This window comes from Falco rusticolus, chromosome Z (assembly GCF_015220075.1).
Source record: "Falco rusticolus isolate bFalRus1 chromosome Z, bFalRus1.pri, whole genome shotgun sequence".
Classification (NCBI taxonomy): Eukaryota; Metazoa; Chordata; class Aves; order Falconiformes; family Falconidae; genus Falco; species Falco rusticolus.
In genome coordinates, this window is record NC_051210.1 from 47,276,585 (window position 1) to 47,304,263 (window position 27,679).

A 27,679-nucleotide genomic window follows, 5' to 3' on the forward strand; every position below is an offset into this window, starting at 1 on the left:
TGTTCACAAAAAGGGGATATTATCATACAGATATGTGGAGCTATTTCATAGTGCCCATCTGTAAATGCCAGTGTGAATATATGCGACAGAATGTGTTTACAGGACTGGATTTATAATTGTGCCAAATATATGTCTAGGAATAATCACACTTAGGGCAATAAATCAATGGTTCTCTTGGTGTAACAAACATGTCATGATGGGCCTGAATTTTATTTTAACTGCTCACAACAGAAATTTCAGCAGGAGTAGTCCTGCTGAGGCCAATGGAGTTACCTCACTGTAAAACCACACTGGGTGGTGAGCGAAGTGGCCTCTGCCATTCTCTCTTTACCCAGGCTTACGGCTGCCAGCGCAAATTTCTGTTTAATATATCTTTATCAGCTGCACTTAGCATACTGTTCAAAAGAGAGTCATTAAGCAGAAAACAGAAAATTGAACTTTAAAGATACTGTCTTAAGGGGATAATACTTAAAATGTGCAAAGTGTCTTTCTCAGTTATCTTTCCAGGATAAACAGAAAATGAATGCAGGTGTTCAAGCATGTGAATGTTAGAAAATGAAGTTGATCAGAAATGATTGTGGGAGTTTTACGAACGAATGGGTACAAACCTATAAAGGTAATGTGCCACCTTTAGCAGAGAGTGGATAAACCATTACAACCTGGTTCAGTATGACCAGGGGGCCAGTCAAGCTCCTTTTGTGCCCACCACAAATTTCCTGATAAACATTCAAATTTAAAAGAATTAAATTTGTGCTAGTTTAACTACTAGTCTGTTACTGCCTCATTTCTCAGTATAACATGTTTAACTAGAACATAATGCTTTCAAAGTTTAAGTTAATATTATATATATTATATATAAATATATATATTCATAAGTGAGATTTAATTATGTAATGGATTGTAAAGAATTTGTTTGGATACTTACAAATGTCTCTAACACTATTATAGAGAAGAAATTAATAACTTTGTTTTCTTTAAAAAACTGACACATTGTTATATCCAAATTCATTTTTACTGAAAAAAATACTGTACATGTGTAAAAGGTTCAGTTGTTATTTGTAAAATAGGGTAGTTCTGTTGTAATTGATATTGGCCAAAATCAATGTTATTCCATATTTTATTTTTTCTATTAAATTAACCTAAATTCCTGTTCTTTTGGTCTGGAAAAACATGTTGATAATCTGTATGTAAAATATCTTTGTTGAAGGGCACAGGTAGCTTTATGGTATATACCGGAGCACTTAGATACCGCACGCAAGTCATTGTAACAAATTGGGAGGGTAAGGGTGTTTAATTTTATTGCAGAATTTTTTTGTTTGAAGTGATGGAATTTATGATTGCAGAAATATCTGGTGTCTGTGGAGGACATCTTTTGTGTAGCAGCAGTACAGCCACGACTGAACCCTAGTAGGTAACAATGCTGGCTTACTCTGATCTGTAAGAGTTTGTGATGAGCCTAATCGCTTGCATCCTTAGGACTAAAAAGTGACATGCATAACTACCTATTGGCTCAGACAGTTTAGGAGGAAGGTTTCATCTTTGCAATCATACGTGGCCATGTGCACATGGAGATATCGGTGTCTGTTCACATACCAATGATCACAACGAGTACACCTCAGAACACAGCACCAGACTGCCGCTCGAGAATGGCAGGCTAGCTGTCCGTGCCAGTACTTCGAAAGGGCTTCATGTGGACTCATCTGTGACTCCTGCAGGGTGAGACCCTCCATCAGCATTAGCTGATGCTCTGTCATTTCCCACTTAGTTGTACAACCTGAGTGGAAACCAAAGTGGCAGCTTATCCAAGAAGTCATATATTCAGATGACATTTTAAGCATGTTCACTGAGGCCATGTAAAGAATTCCCTGGAAAAAAAAAAATTTCAGCCTTAAACATTTCATTGTCACCAACTTGGTTTAGGTTGTCATTATCACAGTTTCCCTGTCAGTCCTGGGAGCAAGCCTATGTGGGATGGCACATTCTTAGCAGTAGTTTGGTCAGAGCACACCTGGAAAAAAGGTTGGCCTAAACCTTACACCAGTACTTTATGAAGAGCTGCTTCTTTCAGCTCCCACCCCACCTTCACCTTCCAACTAGCATGAGAAATTCAATCAATCGTGGTGTCTTTTATTGTCAAGATTTCATCTTTGGGTACGAAACATAAAAAGATAAATAATAAACTTGCTATAGCTCTGGCCAAAGAAATCTGCTGTAGAGGGCATATCTGTAAATGTTGAGCTGTGAACCCTCACAGACAAGAAAACATAGAACTGAGTTTTAGGCTGAAAACAGTACTTTCTGTTGTCATCTCAAACTCTTCGATCATTTTTATTTTTGATGCCTTAATGGCAGTGGCCAGATGCAAGCAGAATTTGTAAGCAGCACTATAGTTAGTCATTGTACGAGAGGATCGCTGCAGCAACAGGATTGCAATTGAAGGAAGCTAGTTTGTTCCCAGATGCAGAGATTTCTTAGGTGATTGATCTCTCTGATTCAGTGGTGAGTATTGGGGAGTGTTCAGTATTTGACACTGTGTTGTTGGCATGAAGAACAGGGATAGAACATTTTAGGAGGCTCAGAAGCTGCTAAGCATGAACAAAATTCTATTTTTCTCGATGTCTGAAAGGACTGTGTATGGCATCAGTCCAGATCTGTTCATTGACATCTGCCTTATTTATATCACAAGTCAAAAAGCAACAACCTCAGCCACCAGTATTGGGTCAGCAAATCAGACACCTGCTGGGATATGTCAGTAGAAACCTTATGCTTCTGACCAGTAGCTCTGTGGCTTTTGGCTCAGACTGCAGCTCAGACCCTGCCTACCCTCACACTGTTCTCTACCGGCACATCCCACCTCTTTCTGGGGAGGCTTTGCAAACTCCCCCTCTGTGCAGGACACTGTTTTCTAATAATTATTTCCATATGAGACCTTACAGACTACCCCAATCTCTACTGGAACTGCAGCCTTCCAATATCCTGTGAAATTCTGAGCAACCCCTACTACTGAATATATTGTGTATTAGCAGGGGTGCTGTTTGTTCCACATTGTCAGGTAATGAAAAGAGGTATGACACCATGAGCCCTGAAGATGAGTAAACCTATATACCGAGATACTAGAGCTGACTACAGCAATTTCACCCATCACTAAACACAACTTGCAACTTGGTGATAACCAAGTTAATCCTCTTAATAGCCACATCACAACCAGAGTGAGCATTATTTATATGAGTGGCCACTTTAGGTAACTATCTGCTACTTTTCAATGAAATTATTTAATAAACTGAATGACTGTAAGAAAGGCTTGTTATAAATTCAAGGTTCCTGTAAAGACATTTAAGTGACTGCCTGTATGAGTCAAAGCTTTCAATTTGCAGTGCAACTCGCGGAACAATAACTTGTCTGTGATCCATTACCATGCCTTATATTTATATTGGATATGCCATTGTCATGTCATTGGTACATAATGAATCAAGAAAAGTTCTGCCATTAGATGTTTGTGCACAATATTTTAAGCAAGCATTAAAAAAAGTTTTACAGCATACAAAGAAAAATTTTAGTCAAGTTTTCATCAAAAAGAAACAGACACCGCCACCAACTTGCATGAGCTTGTTCAGAATATGCAGTTTCAATATAAAGAAAAATGAAGAAAAATGTATTTTTGATGAACACTTTGTTTAGCAGGGGGGAAATTAATTCTGTTTGGCATAATTTTTATTTACATGCCTTACTTAAACTATCTTGGGAGTTTTCAATTTTTGACGGAATTGATTATCTGATTATTTACTGCCACCTGTCATGAGTGTGTGTTGGGGCCTCAATCCTGCTCATTAGCAAGGACTGAAGAACTGTGGATAGCCACACAGTGTCCTTGAGAACAAACTAAGGCTCTGAGCCTTAGGATTGCATCCATCCAGTGAAGGTGCAACCCACATCTGCCTTTCCACCACTGGTTCCACACTAATGAGCAAAGGGGATTCAGATCTGTTGAAGTCCTGAGACATTTCTGTGAAGTCTCAGGGCACAGTAACATTTGGTCTCACTAGGGAAACGGTTCTGAGGTCCTCAGGATAAAGCCAAAGAGACTGCAGTAATGTTCACCTGCTGTGCAAGGGTAGCAGACACCACCACAGAATTATATTTTAATTGCCACACTGTGATTGAAATTATCCTGGAAGGACTTTCTGCATTAGAAAGCAAAGTTTATTGCATAAAAACTGAGCCAATTTTCTCTTCTAGCATTGGAAAGGTAGTCAAGGGAAAGCATATTACAATGAGAAGTCTCTAAGCATTTACAAAAATAATTCCAGTAAGCAACAAATGCAATCTCTCAGTGCCACACCAAAGGCTGTTTTTTGTTACATCTCTTTTTTTTTATGAGCAGCTTATGCATTTGCTGCCAAAGATGGGCAAGGCACAGCTTGGAAGAATGCCCGTTGTACAACCATTTATTTATCAGTGTTTCTCAGTGTTTTGGGGGTGGATTTGTTGAAGACCTTCTGGGAAAACAGCATCACTTTTCAAAGTAAAAAGTACTGTCCCGTCACAAAACACTGCAGACATCTGTGCTTTATGGAGTTATGGAATGAGCTGATTAAGTACCTATTTTTCCAACCAGCCTCGGGTGGAGAAGCTGGAACGTTGACAGGCAGTGAATATTTATTTACCCAAGGAGAATTAATGGCTGTATCATTCAAACTCAGTAATAGCACTGAATGTTCACCAGAGTATGACTAGTGTGATTTAGTTACAATTTGGATAATACTACATACCTTTTCCATTTACAATTGTCCTTGGCCTGCCCACTGCCGACCTCCTGATGCCTGCAGATGTTCTTTGAGATGGGGGTTGTAAGGAAAGTCTAGCACCTGGTTGCCAGTCCCCGTAGGATAACATTGCTGTTAGCCATGGTGCTTGTCACCATGCTAATGTGCCATTCTCTGCAAGACCACTGGATCAAAAGACAGAAATAACTCAAATATCAATTCCCAAACAAAACAGACCCTTTTTTACTCGAAGGGCCATACTGAACTGAAGTTATGTTAATGCTGCTCTTGCTGGATCTGCCTTTAGTGCTGCCTCCCTGAATGTTTTCAATCCCAAGTCTGAAAGGGTTCAAAGAGTTCCCACAGCCAGTGTCACAAAGCCTCTCTCCAGCTCTCAGTTAGAAGGGCTGTATCATTTATCCATTTCTGCACCCTCAGCATGGAGCGTGTGATCATTAAAGGGAACATCCTGGACTGTGCTTTCCAGGGTAATCATCAACAGCAATTACCTTGGCTATTCCTAAAGTGCTTATATTGAAGATGAGCAACCAGGGAAGATTTTAAGCACGGAGAGATCACCAGTGTAAGCATATTGAGTTGTCTGAAGAGTTACAGATGGGAATAAAAGGTACTCCTTTATACCTCTCATTTAAAGACTTAATTTGGTCTGCTTTTTACTTCCAAGGAGATAAACTTGTATCTTTCTGGCAGATTTCTTTCAGGCTGTGATATATATTCACCTCCACAAATTAAACAGAAATTGCATTTGATTAGCAGTATGAATCTATGTTGTTATATCTTGTTGGGGCAACTCTTTGCCTGCTGAAATCTGCCCAGTTATCAGCACATCAGCAGAACTGTGTTCACATCCTGCTTAAGCTGGAGACCTCCCGTACAAACACTCTGTGCAGTGACCTCTCATTTTAAGACAGATGACACACTGCAACACTGCCCTGAGACATACAGCTCTTCCCATTTATGTCTATCCAAGGCAGACTGCAGAAATCCTGTGGACAGGGAAAGCTCTGTGTATACAAATTACATACTCCTCACTACACAACTTAGGAGAAAGATGCCATGCTACTTTGTTTGCCTCTGGAGTATGACGTGTTTTCCTCCGGCATTGAAAGATCCTATCTGTAACGTACTGCAGGTGCAAATAACACCAGCTTTACTCAATATACCGTCACTTTCCACCTGTATTTTGCATATTCACAGGAAACTACCTGGATTTCCAAAACAGTACTATAAACACAATGAGATAATTTTCAGTGAGATTCAGGTGTCTCCATTCCACTGCCCTGTAGGAAATTGCCAGCTACTGAGCTTCCCAAAAATTAGGAAGGTTGACAAGATCAGACAGGGAAATTTCCAGTTGGGAAGCTCCAGAAATAGAGATACTAAACAGATATTTTTGCATTGTCAGCCTAAACTTTTGACAGTGCCATGGTATTTCCACCTCCATCAAGAAGTGAGAAGGGCACAAAACAAAGCGTTAGCAATACAGATTAGGTTTGCTCCATTACCCTTCCCACTTTCTCATGGGGCTGTCACATTTTGGGCTCCAGGTGAGCAGGAGAAGACCTTGCCAGGCTCTGACCTTTGTGCTTACACAGACAAGGGAGAAACCTTGATCCCAGCCAGCTTTTACTTCCAGGCATCCACATTATCAGTGCAAATGGAGGTTTAAAGCTGATTTTTAAAATGCTACAAAATGTCTGTCTGGAGTCTGTTTATGCCCGCTCAGTACACCTCGGGGTTCTGGCTCTTCATTGGGTTTCTAACAAACATTGTATAAATACTACACAGAAATGAGGGAAGAAACACACAGAATAAAGAGAGGAAAAAATCCCTTTGTGTCAGCAAAAAAGGCAGCTTTGGCTAATGTAAATATTTTTATTCTGCAGGGGAAAGAACAGAGGGCTGTGTAAAATAGTGTACTTGATAAAGGCAGTTGCCTCCCTCCTGCCTGTCATGATTAAAGCTAACCTGAGGCTCTGTGTAATCTCACTAATCCTGCAACAAAAGGGCCTTTCGTTCTAAAATCATTGTATCACACCCAGCTCCACACACCACTGTTCAGGGAAGCGATGTTCAGCCCTTTTCAAGCTTCTGCTTTGTCCCTTGGCACATGGGGAAGATTCGGTGACTTAGGAGCCAACATCCTAATTTCAGCCCTCTGGTTCATCACTTTCTACAGCACTTTTGAAAAGAAGAAGAAAAAAATTTTGCAATCTTGAATCCCTCTCCTCACCTCAAATCATAACACCCTGAAGTTTTGCCCATGAAGGGTGTCTTCTTTGTCCCTTCCGTACATTCAAACAGGGAGACAGAAATTTGGTCATTGTGTAAAATGACTGAATGAGAATAATAATTAGCAGGAGACTGGAAGCTGAAGCTAGACAAATAATAGGAAATTAGGCTCAAATTTTGTATGACTCTCCAAAATCTGGGGGGGAAATGAAAAGCTGTAATTTCCGTGTCCTAACGTTTTCAAGATGAAGACAAGATTTATTTCAGGGAGCTGTAATCTATCAAACATTAAGGCTTTCGGCTAAACAGAGGGGTAACTTCAAGAGGGATCCTCAGGGTGAATTTTAATGGATTGTTGTATGCAGGTTAGTCTAAGTTCCTTATGGACTTAAGCTTTATGGATAAATATTTCTTCAGCAAAACTCACGTAGCTGATCCCGTGGGCCAGCCAAAATAAAATGTATCAAGGCCAAACATGGAAACAGCAGAGAGCTCCCTAAGACCAAATCCCTTTGGGTCTCACTGCGGACTGATGAAAAACAATTCTGATCAATGTTTCTTTATCTGCTCTGTGAAACCATTGTAACCCACAAGATTACATATAAAAGCCCAAGCACAAAATCCATATCCAGGTTCCCATGAAAGTAAATAAGAAAAAGGGAGGAAAAAAGGTCATTTTTCCATTGATTATAAGGAAAAGCCACTGAGGCAATGCTATAGAAGATAACGAATGAACATTTTTTAATTAGATAAAGTGATGTTCTGATTAAGAAAAGTGGGGAAGTAACACATGACTTGCAGTGACTAAGTCTCATGGTGGGGCTACAAGAGAAACATTTATTTATGACAGCCAGCACAGAGAACTGTATATTTCCAGGCATAACTTACAAGGTTATTCACCTGGTCCTCTTTCATTGGAAACATCCACCTGGTCTCCTGAAACACTATGTGCTGTCAATGAATGGCACAACTTTTGGAAAGCAGGAGAAAAATAGTAACAAGATAATGTCTGTAAACTTAATACTGCTTATGTAAAAACATAGCAAGGACCTGGCAGCTATGATAGTGCTCTAGTCCGGGATGCAGAAGGGACAGGTTCTAGTTTGCTATTACACCCTAACTTGAGGATCTCACTGCAACACAGCTTTTCTGCCTCCTCAATGGGAGACAGTAGTTCTTACCTCATTGTAAAATGCATCCTATCAACTGATAGGAACTCAGCATAAGTGCAGAGCTCTTGTATGAAGTTAAAGGCACAGCCTGCAACCTGTTGTGGCCCAGAAGTGAAATTAAATACTTCTAACTGGGAACACAAAAAAATTACACGTTAAAATCTTCCCATTAAGAGGCATTATATCTGTTAATATAGCCTTATTCCTATAATACCTTCAGTCCCTTTTTTTTAAACAAGATGACAAATGTTTTTAAACAAGATGAAAAAGTAACAGAATTGAGAATGAAGGCTAAATGTGGGATAATCCAAAGTGACTGATGAGCATTGCCTGAATTAAGGCATAAGGCATAGCTGAGACACATTGCTGAAAGTATTTCCCCGTTATGTGTGTTGGACAGAAAAAAAATTTAATGCAGAAGGATGGGGGGTGGGGGGGGTGGGGAAGAGAATACAGAAGGGCGGGGGGGGGGGGGGGAGAGAGAGTTGAGGCTTTGCTAACTAGTATTTATCTAGTGAGATTTGTCAAGAAATATATCACCCACAAGGAATTCTGGCAAACATTTAAACTGCCCTGTGGAATAGTTTAAAAGTCTTCTTTAAAGTTGCATTTCAGTGTTAACTCTTCGAATAGCCACTAAAAAATATTTTGTGCATTCAGTGGCAGATCTACAGTTCTAGATGTGACTTACCATTCAGAGGGCCTAATGTGTAAGTATTTTCTGGTGCACATTCTTATACTAATATGCTTTAAAACGCTTCAGCTACAAGAATAAAGTAAGCAGAGAACTGGTCTTCCTGGCACTATTCCAGCACAGCTGAAATTAATTACAGCACTTCCAATGAAAGGCATAACAAAGAAATAAGAAAAACCTTTTAAAACTAAGCACTTCTACCATGTGGGATGGATTTGATTGGGCATAGCTGAGGTGTACGAATTAGTACCTCAGGTCTGATAGATAAGCATACAGGCAGTGTGGGCAAATAAAGTGAAGGACTGGAGAAACAAAAAGTTTTTGTAACATACATATCACAAAACATCACAGAAGCAATTATTTATTAATGTTGCCCTGAGATTTCCCAGTGGTTTAGAGCCAGTAGCATAAACCACTGAGACACCAGACCTGCCACAGGAAGACTGTCCAGATACTGCATTTTTTCATGGCTGTGTATTGTTCAAACGTGTGTGTGTGTGTGTGTGTGTGTGTGCGCGCGCGCGTGCGCGTGCGCGTGTGTGTGCGTGCGTGCGTGCGTGCGTGCGTGCGTGCGTGCGTGCGTGCGTGTCTGTCTGTCTGTCTGTCTGTCTGTCTGTCTGTCTGTCTGTCTAATTATATTTACAAATCCCATAAAGCATTTGAGAACAAGGGATTCTGTTATACTCTCCAAATATGTATCACAAGGACTCAAGAGCCCTACATTAAGCAAATCTGACAATGGCCTGATGATCTACTGGACAGCAGGCCAGAGGTATTTTTCCTAGAAAGTGAGAATTACAAATATTCTCTATTGTGATAGTTATTTGTCCATCCATATTTAATCTCAATAGTACTTGGATAAATTCAGAATCCTGCTGAATTCTATGTCAAGCAGACATAATTTATAATACTGTGGTCATTAGTCCTTTATAAAGTAACCTATCATACAAGATACAGTGTTGCAGCTCAGAAAACCTACATCACTTCAACAAAAATCAGTCGATTTACATGATTCAAGGTTTGGCCTACATAGGCATGTGTGGGACTACAGAAATGCACATAAAAATATATAGAAAATGCTCTTTGGATAATGAGAACTATAAAAACTGTGTGAATGTGTATGCATACACAGATTTCTGTTTCTCTGATCTCATCAGGAGATGTTCATTTGCTCCCAGTTCTGAACTTGCCAAGTTAGCGCTGATCCCATAGGAGCCTCTGAGGAGCACTGTCTTCATGTTTTATGTGGCTCTGTCACTGTCTTTTGGCTTGTCGTTTACCTTTTTCCTTTCTTCAGGAGACACACAAACCTTTACAAAATGAAAATTGTATCTTTACCTACAATTTGGGTACCTCAGCTTTTGTCCACAGTTAGCTGGATGTTCCTGTTGGTATGCCTTTTTAACTATGCTGTTCCCACCCCCTTAAGCATGAGAAGTACTACCCTAGCTTATATCTCGTAACACAGATTTCAACTGTTACAAAATTTGTTAATACACATTAATATGAAGTAAAAAACACAAAAGACAGAGAATGAAATTTGTACTTTAGAAAATGTTTCTCTCCTACATCATTTTACACTTGTAGCGATAGTTGCTTATGTAGTGCCTTTGCTCTTCAATGTAAGCGATGCAGTGCAACTGAAAGCCAAAACCAAGTCATTCCACATTTGCATTTTGACTCCTAAAACTCACTGCATTTGCCAGATCGGGATTTCCAAGCAGCAATGCAAATGGAAAGAGTTTCTCCATATTGAAGTATCCATAGAAACTGCAAGTTTTATGTATTATATAGGACTCTCTGCCCAACCTCTTCCATTACTTAAGAATGAAGGAACAGCCAATTCTCTCAAATATATAGACTCAGTTAGAATAAATTTTCCCTATAACAAACTGACATAAAAGACCCAATCTTGAGCTTTATAAAACCACACAATAAACTGATATAGTGTCCCCACATGATGCTGCACACAGATACAGTATTCATGCTACTTACCAAATGAATATCTCTGCTCTGAGACTTATGAAGCATACAGCTTACCAATTCATACCAAATTTTTAATTAATATTCAGTAAATAAAGAGGCAAACTTTGCACTTCAGCACCACAGTAGTACTAGTGTGTTCATGACCTGGAAGTGTTTATGTATTTATCTCAGTTTTAAGGCAACAATTTATATAATTCAAAAATCTTTTTTTCAAGTCCAAATGGGCACTTGGGCACCAAGTGAGAGTCTAGGTCTTTCAGATCTGGTGTCTTCCAGCAGTGGCTTGGGTGTGGGACAAAAAATGTCATAGCAGTTGGGAAGCACCAACATATGGAACCAATGGAAGCTTGCTCAAGTTCTTCTCACATAACGTAACCCGCACCCATGACAGCACACTTTTTATGCTGCAGCTTGCAATCAGCAGCTGCATCTAAGAACGTTAAGTAACAAATACTCCTAGGTATCACTGTTTAGATGTAACTCTCCATGGTGAATCTTAAAGAGTCCAATTACTTAAATGATGCAAAAGAAATAGCATTAACCTGAAAAACAAGAATCATTCTGTCAGATTCACATGGAAAATAAAAATATGTAAATAAATAAATAAATAAATAAATAAATAAATAAGGATTAGGAAATACTAATTTTGAATATTGTGGTTCCCCAAGGCAGCCAGTACTTGTTTTCCTGATACCACAGGGAAATATGATCATTTCAATAATTCAAAACATATCTGATTCCTTTTATTTATTATATTTTCCAAGCTGGCTTGGTGCATGGTGTTGGTTTTGGTTTGGGGTTTTATTTAACATGAGATGTTGATCTGAAATGAACAATTTTTTTTCTACCAGGGGAATATCTTGATGATTCCCAAGAATGTCAGTTGTGTGAAGCATCCTGTCAGAAGTGCATTGGACCTGAGCCAGACAACTGCATCAGCTGCCCACTCACAAGGTAATTGTCTCCTAGCACAGTGCAGCATGAAGACCTCGTATAATCATCTAGAGAAGTAGCTATGTGGTCTTTAGCATTAGCCTGCAAAGTTGACTAAAGACACAAGCAATGATTAAGGCAAATAAAACCAGGGTAAGTGAGAAAACAAGTGCTTTGTGAATAAGACAGCTGGCTATGCAGACAGTTGATGTTTAGCCAGATGGTTCCCACAGATACAGAAAAATTCCTTTTAATATGTGAAATATTTTTTCTTCCATTGTTGTTCTTTCAAAATCATAATTCCTAGAATCACAGCAGTGACAAATCTAACAGGAGTCTGGGGAATCTGTAGTTGTACACAGCTATGGAGTTTGGCACAATCAGCTAATTCAGGAGATATTCATAGCACCTAAAGATCATCCCCTCACTGAGGTAGTTTAAGTTTTACCTGCCATGAAGAGTGAGCAGAATGAGAAAGAAGCTTTTCCACAGGATATCGCTGATCAGAGGCTTATGTTTAGGTCATCTCGCACCTAATCCAGGAGTCTACTGGTTTTAACCTCATGTCCTACCAACCGCTTTATTCTCGCGCCAGTATCTCTGGTTCTGTCACACTGGATTGCATTGTAGACAGCTGGGATGAAATCAGAATCAGATCCTAGAAGACATAGGAAAAAAATATCCCCAAGCAATCCTACAATCTACCCTGCAAATATCTATGATAAGACTATGCCAGTAAAAGATGTACCAGGACCAACAGGGTCCAAACAAATTCATAACTGAGGAAACAGCATTAAATTAAGGTGTGTTATGTCAGAAATGGCATTAGCACAGGAAGTCTGGGCAGAATTTTGGACCATGGACTGGATTTCTCCAGTTCACAGTTGCATTTAGATTAGATTGTCTGTGTTTCCTTGCAACATGTTTTATGAACTTTACAGAGATATTTGTAAAACAGAGAAGGTACAGAACAATACCATGAGGCAAAACCACCTAGGTGCTTGCAGTAATTAGGTCTCTGTGATTTTGGTTTTTTTGGGAAGGGTGCTGCTGTCTATCTCATAACAAATCCTCTAACAGTTTTCAAGTTTGGTATCTAAGGCTTCCAAAAGCTTTCTGTGCTCCTTCTGCACATTGTGAAACTGCTACGAACAGTCATATTATGACAGTCAGTAGTAAAAGAAATAACAATCAAGAAAAATTTCATGCAGAGGCTAAAGCGTAAATCCTTCCAATGGACATAGTTCATTATGTACTTGAAATAGACCTGTTTAATTGAAACAGAATCCTAAACCTTGTCACTCTTGAGACTTTCAGATCACGTTTCTTGAAGACAGTAATGAGTGCCCATTAGACAGTACAGACTAAAATTCAGCAGTGCTGCTTTCTTACAGGAAAACACCTTTCCTCTTTGAAAAGGATGAAAAGACTTGGGTGGGGGCTGTGTGCTGATTACTGAAAATAATGGGAAAACAAAAACACTAAGCAAATCACTGTTCTTTGTGAAAATTCAGCGCTAGATGTCACCTTCTTTCATAATAAAATCAGTGTCCTCGTTGTGGTTGTGTGGTACTTAATTACTGGTTGGGGCTAAACCACAACAATTAGTCAGATCATCTTCTTGTTCAACAATTCAAAATGCTGTCTTCTTTTCTTAAAAAATTATAGAATTGTAGTTTCTTGGCCAGCCAAACTGATTTTCACAAAATTGTTTATCCATCTGTTTACTGTTTGATCTACAAAGGTTAATGAGAAGATCTGGCCTGCTCGTGTCTTCCATTAGGGGCAACATAATAAAAAGCAAGAAGAATGTGCTTTACTACTGTGTGAGCTGTTTGTAAGGATTGCTATCATTACAGCCAGTACATGTAGCAGAACACAGTAATATTTGCATGCCGTATAAACATAGCCCTGCTACCTCCAGTACATCTCTTGCATTGTGCCATTTGCACAGAAACCAACTAGAGGTGGCTGCAGTCCCCATGAAGAGCTGAATAATGGTCTTCAACGTGCAGGTAGAGCTGTATAAGTTACAGTCTGCATAGGACTATCTTACTGTTGGACTCCCACGGCAGAGATACATCTTTGCTGAATACTTTGTACACCCACCCAATCTTCTCCCTGATTCCCTCCAGCAGACTGCCTTCAGCTTCACAAGTATTGTTAATAAATTCCTAAGTTTTCTTTGTTACATGCACTTAAGAAAGGCTGTTTGCATGATAGCCTATTCTTCCTTCTTCACACTTTATAAGCCTAGACTTTCCCAATCATGGTAAACTTTAAATGGTTTTATAGACTATCTGACAAAATTGGTCTTAAACTTTGCAGATATCTTTCTCCTCTCCTTTCAGAATAAATCTGACAATGACCATAGCAACTCAAATTTATGAAGACATATTGCAGACATTGCCTAGTGCTATTGGCTGGCTCCAAGGAAGCATGCACTACCATAATGTTATGGCAAGCCTACAGTTCCCTAGGTGTACAGACAAGCTGACAGTCTCAAAATCTGTATTGAACGATGATCACCTTCTCTATAAATTGCATTCCAAGTCCTCAGATACCAAACTGGTCAAAGCAGTTAAGTGCGGAAGATTACAGTCTCTCTTACTTTCTTAATAGTGAGAACACCGTCAAATTCTAGCCAGCTTGGTTTATATTCTTTTAATAGTCATATCTGTATTGATGCTTTTCTACTTTTCTCCCAAACAAATTAAAACCAGTAGACATTATGGTGAAAAATGGACCAGAAATTTTCATCATATAAAAGGATTCTGTACCAAATATTTCATTACCTGGTAAAAGGAGAACATTTAACAGCAAAATTCCTAAATGTTTGCAGATATGCAAGTCTAAAAATACAGCTCCTAAAAACAAAGTTTCGAATAGGTGTTTGTCTTCATGTACAAAGTCGTTTTGCTGAAGCTATAGCACTGTTCACAGGAAGCCTTTAAAGTGAAACTAACAGGAAATTTGAACAGGCATATCATTCCTTCATAGAGAAAGACCAAGTCTTTCTTTCCTTCTAACAAGCATAAGTGACCTCTGCAGGGATTGTGGTAGAAGGAGACCTAGGTACAGGACCAAAAGGTTATTTTTCTCAGAAAAATCTCAGAAAAAAACTGATCTCTGAAGTCTAAGATCCAAGTTCAAACATGGTTGACTTTTCACTTAGTAAATACTATGAATAAGATCAGGAAAACGAAGGAGTAACATGCAAGTAATCTTGTAAATAGGGTGAAGGAAGAGTATCTTGGGTTTCTTGTTTGAAGAACAAGTAGTGGCTAAATTTGTAATTATGCCTGTCTCTACCTCAAAAGAGTCTTTGATGATGGTCGCTGTGTTATGCAATGCCCCAGAGGAAAGTTTGAATTCAAAGGACAATGTCATTTGTGCCATCATACCTGCCTGGATTGCAGCGGAAGTGAACCTAACAAATGCACCGTTTGTGGAACAGGTAAGAAAGATTTCCTCTTGCAGATTTTTCCCCTTCCTTGGCCTCCAAGTTCACTTTCCCCTCTGCTCTCAGGGCCAGTTGTTAGAACCAATAAAATAAGTAGTGCTTTTGCTACTGATCTGCATCATAATCTTGTTTTAACCCTGAAGCGGGGTGGAACTCAATTTATTTTTAAGAAAGTTCACGAAAACACAACTCTGCATTACCCTTGTGTTTTTATGCATTTCCCTTGGTATATTTTGAAAAGGAGCTATGTTAACAGAAACAGAGAGTAGCACAAGAAAAAAAGGACAGAAAGCATACATAGTCTGCCTCTGGAAAAAACCCTATACATGCCTCCCCCAGCCTCTACCCAGTATGGGCTACACTGAAATGGAGCAAGCTTGCACAAGCAGGCAGGGAGCCAGGGTGCTGCCTGGGGAAAGCTAGGAAACAAGCATGGTGGGTCCCACAACAGACTGCTGTGTCCCTACAGCTGGACAAACAGGGCTTGCAAAGACAAGCTTACCACCAACACACATAAGAAATGTGTATTTTTGACACATTTTTATAGACCTTAGGTTGAGAGAGAGTAATATAGTTAAATCTGTGGTTGTTCCAAAAAGCAGCTCTTACCCTTTTGAAGCTCCATTTTAAAAATTATTCTCTTTCCCCTCCATAACACCTGATGGGCAAAGAACTTAAAGCTATTATACACAAGTGTAGCTAGCCTGAACTGCCCTTAGAAATTAGTATTTAAGGTTCCACTTTCAATTCACTCATTAAAGAGGAATTTTTGGTGAGCTTTCTCTGAAGTCTCATAATGGATTCACAGTCTTTTTCCTTTCAGCTGCTTCTTCCACTTCATTCCTAGCCATTAATGACCATGGCTTTAGTAATAAGTGTTGAGTTTACAAGAAAACACTACTTTAGCTGGCATTAATTTGTCATAATGGTGATGAGATTGACTTTCTCACTTTTGGAAATGTGACTGAGCAGACGATTTTCAAATGGTACTTCAGGTCCCGTGTGAGGGAGAAGTTTGTATAATTGTTCCCTAAGTCTCTCCCTATGATGAACAGCAATACAAATTTCTGTATTACTGTGTGTCAAGAAATGAAGACACTGATGAAAGTCACACCCTGAGGAGGCTGGAAATGATCATTCTAAAGATTTGTACATGAAAAGTGAAAGAAACGAAGTCTGAATACTTCTGCTATGGTGCAGCAATTTTTCCCTATTATAGCTGCTTTCTCTGCAGTTTCAAAAATAAATTATGGTAAGCAAATTCTTGCTCTATAGTTAATCAAACACACTTAGCACAATAATGTATGTAATTTGTACTGTAGGGTAACCCATTACAAAACTCCCCATGTTGCAGCACATGGAGTTGTAAGCATTTTCACAGGTTTCATTCAGAAGGACTTGAAAGAGGGGACTTCCCTGTTCACCATGCACTAGAGAACGCTATTGCTCTGATAGCAAATAGATACATGCTTGCTATTCAGATTCAAATCTATATGATTCCAGAGTCTTGCTGTGACCAGGATGAGGATTAAAGTTTAATCTATTATTGACAAGACTGATCCTTTCCAAAGGTGAAATGAGCAGCTTTGCTTTCCTAATGGCAATTCTACATCCGCATGTACCATACAGTACAAATACTTGTATGTTCACTGCAAGGAAACTCAGTAATGGAAATCTCTTGATCCTTATTTTCTTAGGTTGATGGATGTAAACATTAATTATTCATTAGCATACAACCTTTATATGGCATAAATCTCCAGGAATGCAGAAGGTTTGAGGTCCTGAAACTTTTATACATTTTAGCTTATCTGGTGTAAAACCATACAAATCTATCAGTTAGTGAACAATATTAATTCTCGTCAGCTGCAGCACCAGTGCTTCATAAAGCTGCTTCTTATGCCCAAATGTCCTCTGTTGCTCACATCTTTTTTCCTGTTTGTTTGACACACAGACAGAAGAGGGATCGAACGATTCCTTTATCATGGGGAGTGCAGAGCAAGCTGTCCTCCAGGTCACTACCACTCAGAGCACACCTGCGTGGCTTGCTTTGGCCACTGTGAGGTGTGCCTGAACTCCAGCCACTGCAAAAGATGTTTCAGAGGCTACTACCTTACTCAAAATGTGTGCCAGAAGCATAGCTGTAGAGAAGGTAAGCATCCTTCAGTAGAAGTTAAGAAATATTCTACTTAATTTGTTACAGAAATCTGGTTAAGCATCTTGGTTCCAATTTTGAAATATACAATCAACTCTGATTCTCTTCCAATATCCTGCTAATGTAAAATAGAAGTATTTTCCTCAACTGAATGGGGTTACACAAGAACAAATGAGAAAAGAAATTGCTGCGAATCTTTCTCCTTTTTGGATTTGGATAAAGTTTGTTTCCAGAAACCTTTCTGAGTGCTTCCAAATGTTGGCCTTCCATTATCTAGAATTAACCCAAAACTGGTGATTTGCAAAACACAGGTGAAGTGGAAGATCCTGACTCTGAAGATTGTATCCCATGTTCAGATGGATGCCAGAACTGCAAATTAGGTAAGTATTTCCTTTATGAACCTGTATCCTTATTCTTAAGGTAGGAGAAAATCATTTGCTGAGCAGTTAGTCAGTGCTGCATTCTCTCTTCAAGTAAACTGTATTTTTCCCAGTGTATTTATTTTTGCACACCATTTCTAAATTCTATTTCCAGCATAAATAACAATAATTTCTATATTAACTTAGACATTATTCTTTGCAGCACTTTTATTTTGCTGCCTGAATGCCACACTTAGGCTGAGAGACTTACTGACTTACTGAAGTCATTATCAGACACAGAACTTTATCATAGGTGTTAAAATTTTCTAGATCCCAAAACAGATCATTTTTCTGTGCTTTTTCTTTTGGAAATAGACCTAAGGACAGACCTTAATTTTCAATCAAGAGCAACTCATTGCAATAAGAAATGCTACTGCCCTAAAAAAAATTAAAATATTGATTCATTTTCCATGCTGGATTAAAAAAAGAAGTTCCATCTCAACATAATAAGGTCTTGGCAGAGAGTTTGCTGTCTTCAGATAAATGCCATTTAACTTACTGAACTTAACTGAATCTGTATCTCAATAGTTCACCTTCACAGATGATTAAAAATATTCAAAAGACATCACAATTCATTTTTTCCACTGTGTTTACATTTAGAAATTTTTATTTCCTGTGGCTATACGGACAGGAGTACAACTGATCAGTAACTCAAGACTGAAAGGCAACAGGGTTACCCATCAAAAAGGCAGTCTTCACTTATGACACCTTAGACTACTTTTCTTAAGCAAGCACAGAGTTTAGGTAAAGTAGTGCCCAATGAGTACTGATATGCCAAGACACTTCAGTAAGACCATCTACATTGCAGAAAATAAGACTTCGCTAAAATTTCCTTGAAGGTTTATACAGAAGAAAAAAATAGACCTAAGCTTTACTTATTTTGGTGCAAATCTAGAGCAAGTCACTGATCTGCATATAGTTATCCGGAGTTACTACTTGTTGAAAGAAAGGAACAAATTTGGTTTGTTATATTTCCACCATTTTTGAAAGTGATAAACTTAGAGACTACCAGGACTATCGGTCCCCTCCTTGAATTCAGGCAGATTTCCACAGGCAGAGGAGCCCATACTGGGGTTTCTGGTTTCTCCCACTTGCTCCCTAATGTGTTTTGGGGCCTGGTGTAACAAGCACCACTGTCAATACCAGGAGACTGAATGTTGCTATTACAGAGGAGAGTGAATAGCAGGAAAGAAAACAGTGAAAGCACCCCATAAGAAAAAACAAATCAAAAAACCCACCAAAACCAGAAATCAATTCCCATCACTAGTCACTACCGTTTCGATGTTCGTTTTGCTTTTGCATCAACATTTTCCTCTGGGAAACAAGACTATCATGAACCTTCACGCATACCAAACTTATGTAAGGATTTTCATCACATGCTACTTTCTTCTTTCTACCAGTCATCAAATCTAACATGTCATACCATAAAACTCCTTGTGACTCTGGTGAACAGACAATCTGCAGGAATGCAGTAAAGCTTAACGCTTCTTCCTCTGTGACTACACTGAATTTTGCTGAATGAAGAGCGGGAGGGACCAAGTTTTAACATGATTACAACTACACTGTGGTCTTATTTGGTATAGTGTGGTATCCAGATTCATGACAGCTGTTTGCTTTGTTGTGAGGAGAAAAAAGAAGAAAAGAAATTAAGGGAGAGAATCAGTTTCAATACCAATCTTTACTAATGTTACTTTCCTGCGATATTTTCAGTGCTCTTCACAAAACTTGTGACTTTAAAATCTTTATCTCTCTTCTGCAACGGTTTAGTGCCAATCCTTGCTTTGAATTAGGGTGAAAAGCACTATGAATAGCAACTTCTCTTAAAAATAGTTATTGCAAGTAACTCAGAGGCTGATTTTCTTTGTATATGAGCTTAGTAAGCCTGCATAAGGAGACTGCAAGACTGTTCATGGGCAGCTGGAGTACAGAAAGAGGGTACTCATTTACTTTTGCCCTCAGAAGATCACTCATCACCTAAACGTTAATCATCTGTAATACCCACTACATATTTACTCTCAGGTTCTTGCACTCAAAGTTCTGACTTAAAATAGGTTTTTCAAAAGCTTCAAAGATCAACAGAATGGATTCAAGTAAAACAAAGACTGAATTAACTTTCACTGCTGAGTAAAGTTGGAAGTATTAAGATGCCAGAGTTTGGTAAGGGGCATATTATTAAGGAAACTCTGTGGTGATTACAGTGCATATTTGAGAGTCAGAGAGATTGGTTTAATGGTATCTCTATTTGGAACAGAAGTACAGCAGTGGGCTAAAAGTAAAATCCCAAGCAGCTTTTGCAAATTTCCATGTGTTCCTGAAATAAAGCATGACCTGTAAACTTCAAACTGTTAAAATGAATCAGGTAGAGACGCTTTAGCTTGTATTTCAGCTCTAATATTCAATGAGGTTTGGGGCATATTAAAAACTTAATTCATAGATAAGGTGAGCACGGTAAGAGGTTTCTCGTGTCTTAGCAGAAAACTGACATATTTAAAGAGTTCTGGAAAAAAAAAAAAAAACAAACCCAACCACCTGAACTGCCTGTCTTTTAGAAGAAATGGATTATTTTGAAAGCTGTAAAGAAGTAACACTTCCCTAACAATAACTTCAAATAGAAATAGTAACATTTCAAGGTGAGAAAATATGGGATCTGATACATTTAGTTTCACTTCTTTAAGGACTTTCTACAGACTCTTTTTAAAATTAAGCAAATGCTGCATGATTTTGCAGTCTTTCTTTGTCTTATCTTCCTTTCAACACTACTGAGGAATTCAATCTAAATAAGAACTGTAGATCAGGAGTAGGAAAAGCATTCCAATGTTATGAACATTTCTACTAGAAGTGCAACAGAAAGCTCCAGGGAATACTCTATTAAAAAAAAAAAAAAAAAAAAAAGGCAGAAGCAAAGTGTAGTAATCATAGCAATTGGAATCAAAATTATGTAGTACACATACTGAAAAGTAGTTATTCGTATACAAATGCAAATACATTTTGTGCATACTTATGGATCTGCAAAAGACTCAGTACCGTTATCTCACAAAAAAATCATCAGGCACCTGCCCTTTCTGAAGTGGTTTGAGATCCTTTGATATAAGCTCTAAGAGATAAAAATAAAATTCTTCGATTTATACTGAGTGCAGGGTCACTTATAGAAGCTGTATGAATTTAAAAAGGAATATCAGACCACAGTGACATTACATTGTAAACCAAAGTGTAAGTGGTTCTCTTACTCTCTACAAATTACAAAGGTTAATTTTTTTTTTCTTTTTTGTAGACACAGATTAGTTTTAAGAAGGGATATATATGCTAATCAAGGTAACGCAACCACCTGTTTTCCTATTAGCCTGAAGGACAAGCAATTTTTGGCCAGATTTTTTTTTTCACAGGTCACCAAAGAATAGATTAAACTGCCACCTTTAGTCTTGGGCAATCTTGTCCTGCTTGGTGCAGGCAAGAAAATGAGTAAGATTTACTCTTTTTCAGCATGATGCCAGATGTCAGCAGACTAGAGCAAGTAGTGGGGGCAGTCTGTGTGGATAATCTCTCTTCTTGATGAGTAGTGGCCCTACAGACAGATTAAGATACAGGTATCATTCTTTTTTCAGTTTGATACTTTACATCCCACATCAGACATTTCAGAGAACGTAAAATCCACCCACTAAGTAACAATGCAGGTTATTGTTCACACAGCAAAAGGATACTGAAGTGGAAGATTGACAGTGTTTGTAATATTTTCTGGGATCCTCAGGGAATGAAGTAAAATCTGTTTTTGTCCAGCTCTGGACCCAGTTTTTTTCTAGGGCTCCAGTGTTGCAATATGCCCCTACTGCAACTACATTAAAGGTCTAAGAGCAAAGATAGGAACTGTCAAAGAGACTTAATGAAGGACAGATAAGTCTTTGTAGTTTAAATACAGATGATGCTTTCTTTTAGATTCAAGTGATACTTTTCTTTCTGATTCACTTCTTTAATTCAGAGGCTGCTCTTATTGTAAGGAGACAGAGAATCTTTAATGCTCAGACACCATTCTGTCTGCAGACACTGTCAGGTCCTGAGATGTGTAATAGGAAAATTGCCTTAGACAGCACTAATCCCAAAACGATCTACGGCTTTGTGTACACAGTGTCAAAACAACGGCTATGCACAGCAGGGTTTACCTCCCCACCTTCTTCTGCCCACTTGCTCCCGAATGCATCTGACTGCTTGCTGTTGTATTAGCCCAATTGGCATGCGCAAGTGCACAGCATCCCACAAGGTCTGAAAGGCAGACTCTTGCACAGGCAATGAAAGCTGAAGTAAGAACCAAAGTCAAGTCTTAAAAGGGTGACTTCAATATGTATAATACTAAATTCTTACAAGCTTCAAATATATTCCTACTGCTGTGCTAGCAAATGCAAACACAAAATTAGACAGACAACCTGTCTAAGAACATGTACTGAATAAATTTCAAGTCCACATTTCCAAGATTATCTTTATGACTTTTATTAGACTCAGGTCTAGTAACCTGGTTTTGGACGCTGTGGGCCTACTTTGTAGAGCAGCAATGAGCTATTGCTCTCTCTGGTGCAGATAAATCCATGGGAACCACAGGTCCGCATCACCTCTGACCATCAGGCCATGATTAAATTTTAATGACTCCTGGTGGGCACCAGAAAACACCATGAAGTCTACAAAACTAAATCCAGTTTCCTCAACAAAGGCAGCTTTTGAAAGAGAAAGTTCTACTGAAGCAATGACATTAAGGAGGAGGATTTTCTTTGTGCCATTGTGGCATCTGCCTTCCATGTCTCAGTGAAAGTTCCCTTACAGATTTAGATCACTTCAGAATACTACTCATATTTTCTCCAGACTCTTAAAGCTGTATTGAGTTTCAGAAGCTTTCTGCAGAGTAGAACTTGCCTTTTTAGAAAGCAGCCAGTGATAAGGAGAAAAAAAAAAGTAAAACTGCAGAATTTGAGCCTCTTAAAGTAATTATTCTAAGAGAATTTCAGAGTCAATACAATGCAAGAGGATAACAATCCTGGCTCTTACTTGATATGTCTAAAATACAACACATGGACCAAAATGATTTCTTAGACAGGTTCAGCACTCGCTCTCTTTATGTTACAATATGCATTTGCCCTTTTGCACCTGCACAACGAATAGACACAAGATATGAGTACTTACAAAGGTGGTAAGTGACAAACTTCTCAAATATACAATACTACTGACTTGCATATGTACACTTCACAAGCAGAAACTGCCACACTATTAACTAATAATACTAAATATGAGCACCTAGTTCATTGAGGAGCTAAATATTTGCAACAATCAGAGCTCAAGTGGATCATTGATAAATGTATAGGAATCAACAGAAGGATAGGTCTTCACCTCAGAAGGATTTGTGAAAGTCAGGCATTCTCCCAATTTGCCTTCCTGCCAGTGTCCTCCCATGGAGCCACACATTCCTGATTCAATTCTTACTCATTTACTTGCTGATTCACTTCTACTCACCTCACCCAGCTTGCAAAAGTACAACATGTTATGATACGAATATTTCTCACGACTTCCCAGAGATTACCTCATTTCCATGTAGCAAAACACCATGTGTATCGCCTTTCAACCCACCCAGGTTTCTGCATAGAGCAGCACAATGTGACTTTTCCAGCCTTTGCACAAGGACTCTTTACAAGGGCTAACACTGAGAATAAAGTGCTCTTCAATGAGTACGCAGAGTAAAGAATGTTCAGAACAGCCATTGTACTTTTCTCTTTCAAAAATACCTCACAAAAGAGACTAACACAGAGAAACGCCAAGGAGCAGTGTCTCTGAGAATAAAAACCTACAAAACAGGCTACAAAATGGCTCTTTGTTTTAGCAAGGTAAAGCCTGAGCAACAATCAAAGGTGACCCAGAACCTAACGATTTCATTTGGTCTGGCTTACAAGGTCTATGTGCAAACATACCGCTACAAAGGCAGAAAGTGAAACTAAATAATATGCAAATGCCCCACAAGATCCATTATAAAGAGTCAGATGGGGGGATCAGGGGGGTGAGATGGGGGGATCAGGGGGGTACAGTCTATAAGGCAGTGGGAGTAGGAGAGAAAGTATTTGGAGCAGATTTAAGGAACCTGTGAGATAGCTAAAAGGGCAACACTGAACAGACTCAAGCTCACAGGTACAGATTGCAATTGTGGCAGTTGAGCTCATGATTAATGAGTGAAAAGTGATCTGGTTCCCATAGCAACCTAAGAAACACAAAGGAAAACTTAATATCTTCACACCTTCTCTGATGATGAATAGACCTTGGCTTTCAAAATACCATAGAAAATTATGATAAGGATCCTTTTTTATCTTTGAGTAAATCTTCCTCAAGAGGTTAACCTTGCAAAATGGGGTTTAGATTTGCAGATAATAGGACTCGTTTCCACAGGCTTCTGGAGTGAGAATATGCAATCTGTGCAAAAAGAATGCGCAGCCAGTTCTTTGATTTTCAGTACTGACATTTCAGTGTAGGCAGAACATTACATTAGAGGATGTTGTCTTTCCTATAGTATAGGTAAAAAAGAACTCCCTTGCATGCACAAGGTACAAGATGTGAGTACTAAAGAAAACATTCTTTGAAGTTTTTCTTTCTCTGAAAAAGCAGATTACTTCCTGAGTAAAATCCAGGCTTGGGGCAAGTCACTGGAAAAACTTAAGATATAAGACTGAACCATGAGTTCTGCAAACACAGAATACTCCAGATTTTATTTAGAGTAGAAATAAGAGCACAGAAGAAAAATACGGGACCAGGCCAGAAGTTCATCTAGCTCAATAGCCACGGACCAATGAATATAGTCCTAGAATTACGAAGACAAACAAAGCATACTCCTTCAACAATTTGTAGTTCAGGAGACTCACGAATCGAAATAGTAAAGAAATGTTACCTGTCGAATCATTCTGCTGGAATTACTGAAGAACAAATATATTTAAATAAATACAATCAAAACTATCTGCACACCAGACCCTCTTTTCAGGGAAGTTTGCTGCTCCCCTAGGGCCCAGATCAGGGATGTCACTAGAAAACTAATGAGGTTAGTGCAAGCCTTCCAATTACTACCTGCTTCTGTTCTTTCACATGCATATCAGTGATGTTTCAACAAGAAGACCACGGTCAATCAAAAGAGATTTCAGGACCCTGGGGAAAATGCTGAAGGATTCAGAGGCACAGGTACTGTTTTCCTCAATCCTCCCAGTAATGGGGAGAGACACTGGAAGAAGCAGGTGAGCCCAGGACATCAACACCTCACTGAAAGATTGGTGCCTCCACCAGACGTTTGGTTTTTTGTAATCACCAACAAATGCCGGATTCTGCATGTGGGATGGAGTAATGCCAGGCACAAGCACAGGCTGGGAGAGGAGTGGCTGGAGAGCAGCCCTGCAGAAAGGGGACCGGGGGTGCTGGTGGGCATTAAGCTCACTTGGGTCAGCAGCGTGCCCTGGCAGCCAGGAGGGCAAACCGCGTCCTGGGGGGCACCAAACACGCCGTAACCAGCCGGTCAGAAGGGGGGATTATCCCGCTGCATTCAGCGCTGGTGCAGCCTGACCTTGGGTACTGTGTGCAGTTCTGGGCCCCGCAATTTAGGAAGGGTGTGAAGGTCCTTGAATGCACCCGAGGAGGGCAACAGAGCTGGAGGGAAGGGCTGCAAGGAGTGTCCTATGAGGAGCGTCTGAGGACTTTGGGCTGGTCTGGTTTGGGGAGAAGGAGGCTGAGAGGTGACCTGACTGGTCTCTACAGCTTTCTGGGGAGGGGAAGTGCAGAGGGAGGTGCTGATCTCTTCTCCCTGGGACCCACTGATAGGATGTGTGGAAACGGCTCAAAGCTGCACCAGGGGAAATTTAGACTGGACATTAGGAACCATTTCTTTACCAAGAGGGTGGTCAAACACTGGAACAGGCTTGCCAGAGAGGTGGTTAATGCCTCAAGCCTGTCAGTGTTTAAGGGGCATTTGGACAGTGCCCTTAATAACATGCTTTAACTTTAGTGGTCAGGAAGTTGGACTAGGTGATCATTCTAGGTCCCTTCCAGCTGGAATTATTCTATTCTTTCCTATCCTACCCTATCCTACCCTATCCTACCCTATCCTACCCTATCCTACCCTATCCTATCCTACCCTATCCTATCCTATCCTATCCTATCCTATCCTACCCTATCCTATCCTATCCTATCCTATCCTATCCTATCCTATCCTATCCTATCCTATCCTATCCTATCCTATCCTACCCTATCCTATCCTATCCTATCCTATCCTATCCTGTCCTGTCCTGTCCTGTCCTGTCCTATCCTATCCTACCCAAGCAACCCAAACTCAATATGTACTTGTTTCATTTCTTTGGGTTTATACCAGCCTAAAGCTCAAGGTTCTGATCTTTCAAATTAGGAATTGTATAACAGAACCGCTTACTGACTGTAGCAGTGCAAATCTTGGATTGTCTCCATATAGAAAAGATGTTTCCCTTATGAGTTCTGCCTGCAAAAGTATGTTTTGTCAGTGGAGGACCAATGGAAGCCAGCTATTCAAATTACTGGTAAAATCAGCATTGATGTCTGTGGTGTAAATTTAGGACAGTAGGTAGTAGGTTTGCATGGCAAGGGTTTGGTAGCAGAGGGGCTGCAGGGGTAGCTTCTGTGATGCAGGGGTAGCTTCTGTGAGAAGATGCCAGAATCTTCCCCCATGTTCAACAGAGCCATTGCCAGCCAGTTTGCAGGCGGGACTTGTGACCCCATAGAGGACCCACGCTGGAGCAGTCTGTTCCTGAAAAACTGCACCCTGTGAAAGTGACGCACACTAGCGCAGTGTGTGAAGAACTGCATCCTGTGGGAAGAACTCACTTTGGAGAAGTTCATGGAGCACTGTCTCCTGTGGCAGGGATCCCACACTGGAGCAGGGGAAGAGTGTGAGGAGGAAGAAGCAGCAGAAACAGTGTGTGATGAACTGACTGTAACCCCCATTCCCTGTTCCCCCGTGCCACTTGAGGGGAGGAGGTAGAGAAAGGGGAAATTAAGTTAAGCACAGGAAGAAGGGAGGGGTGGGGGCAAGGTGTTTTTTTCTGATTTGAATGGTAATAAATTAAACTAATTTTCCCCAAATTTAGTCTGTTTTGCCTGGGACAGTAATTGCTGAGTGATGACCCTTGTCTTTATCTTGACGCACGAGCCTTTCGTTACGTTTTCTCTCCCCTGTGTGGTTGAGGAGGGGAGTGATAAGAGTAGCTTTGGTGGGCACCTGGCATCCAGCCAGGGTCAAACAACCACACTGGCCCACAGTCTGTACTCTTGCTTGTATGAGAGCACTCTTTGGCTAATGCTATTCACTCAGAGGAGCTGCCTGTGTAGCAAGAAACACTTCAAACATAAGGGACCACCTCAGCATAGTGTGTTCAGAAAATGCACCTCAACACACAGAAAGTTTGTTTAGTATGCGTCTTGCCTCACATTGAGATGTTGATAGGTGGAAACATTGACCAGTGGAGTAAGAAGAGCATCTGAGTGATAGAATAAAATCTAAGACAAATAAACCGAATGCCCTTTCTTAATTATTAGATAGTACTGCTGGTGTCCTGTTTTTATTTCTGTGGAAGTACTCCTACCTTTTATTTCAGCAGGAGTAAGAATGAACCACTAACTCTTTTGGTAGCCCTGTAAGAAGTAACTTCTCTGGCTGACAGCACATTGTAGAGCTTCATGTGTAAGCAGTGTAAGTCTCTCTCCAGCACCGGTCAACTCTCTGGTGAGAAACTAGAGTGTTCTGAGCCAATATATATTTTTAAAGTCAATTTTTTAAAATTTTCTTTTCCTCAAAGTTTCCTGATCTCACCACTTT

The 27,679-nt window shown here is 39.7% G+C and overlaps 1 protein-coding gene across 1 annotated transcript in view; it reads left to right on the plus strand.

The window, feature by feature from the left end:
- Positions 1-27,679, plus strand: part of PCSK5 (proprotein convertase subtilisin/kexin type 5) — a 247,605-nt gene that overhangs the window by 185,673 nt on the left and 34,253 nt on the right. Inside the window, exons 21-24 of the mRNA XM_037374062.1 lie at positions 11,720-11,822; positions 15,122-15,258; positions 17,216-17,413; positions 17,728-17,796. Coding sequence (XP_037229959.1) covers positions 11,720-11,822; positions 15,122-15,258; positions 17,216-17,413; positions 17,728-17,796 — 507 coding nt within the window. The remainder of the gene's footprint in view (positions 1-11,719; positions 11,823-15,121; positions 15,259-17,215; positions 17,414-17,727; positions 17,797-27,679) is intronic.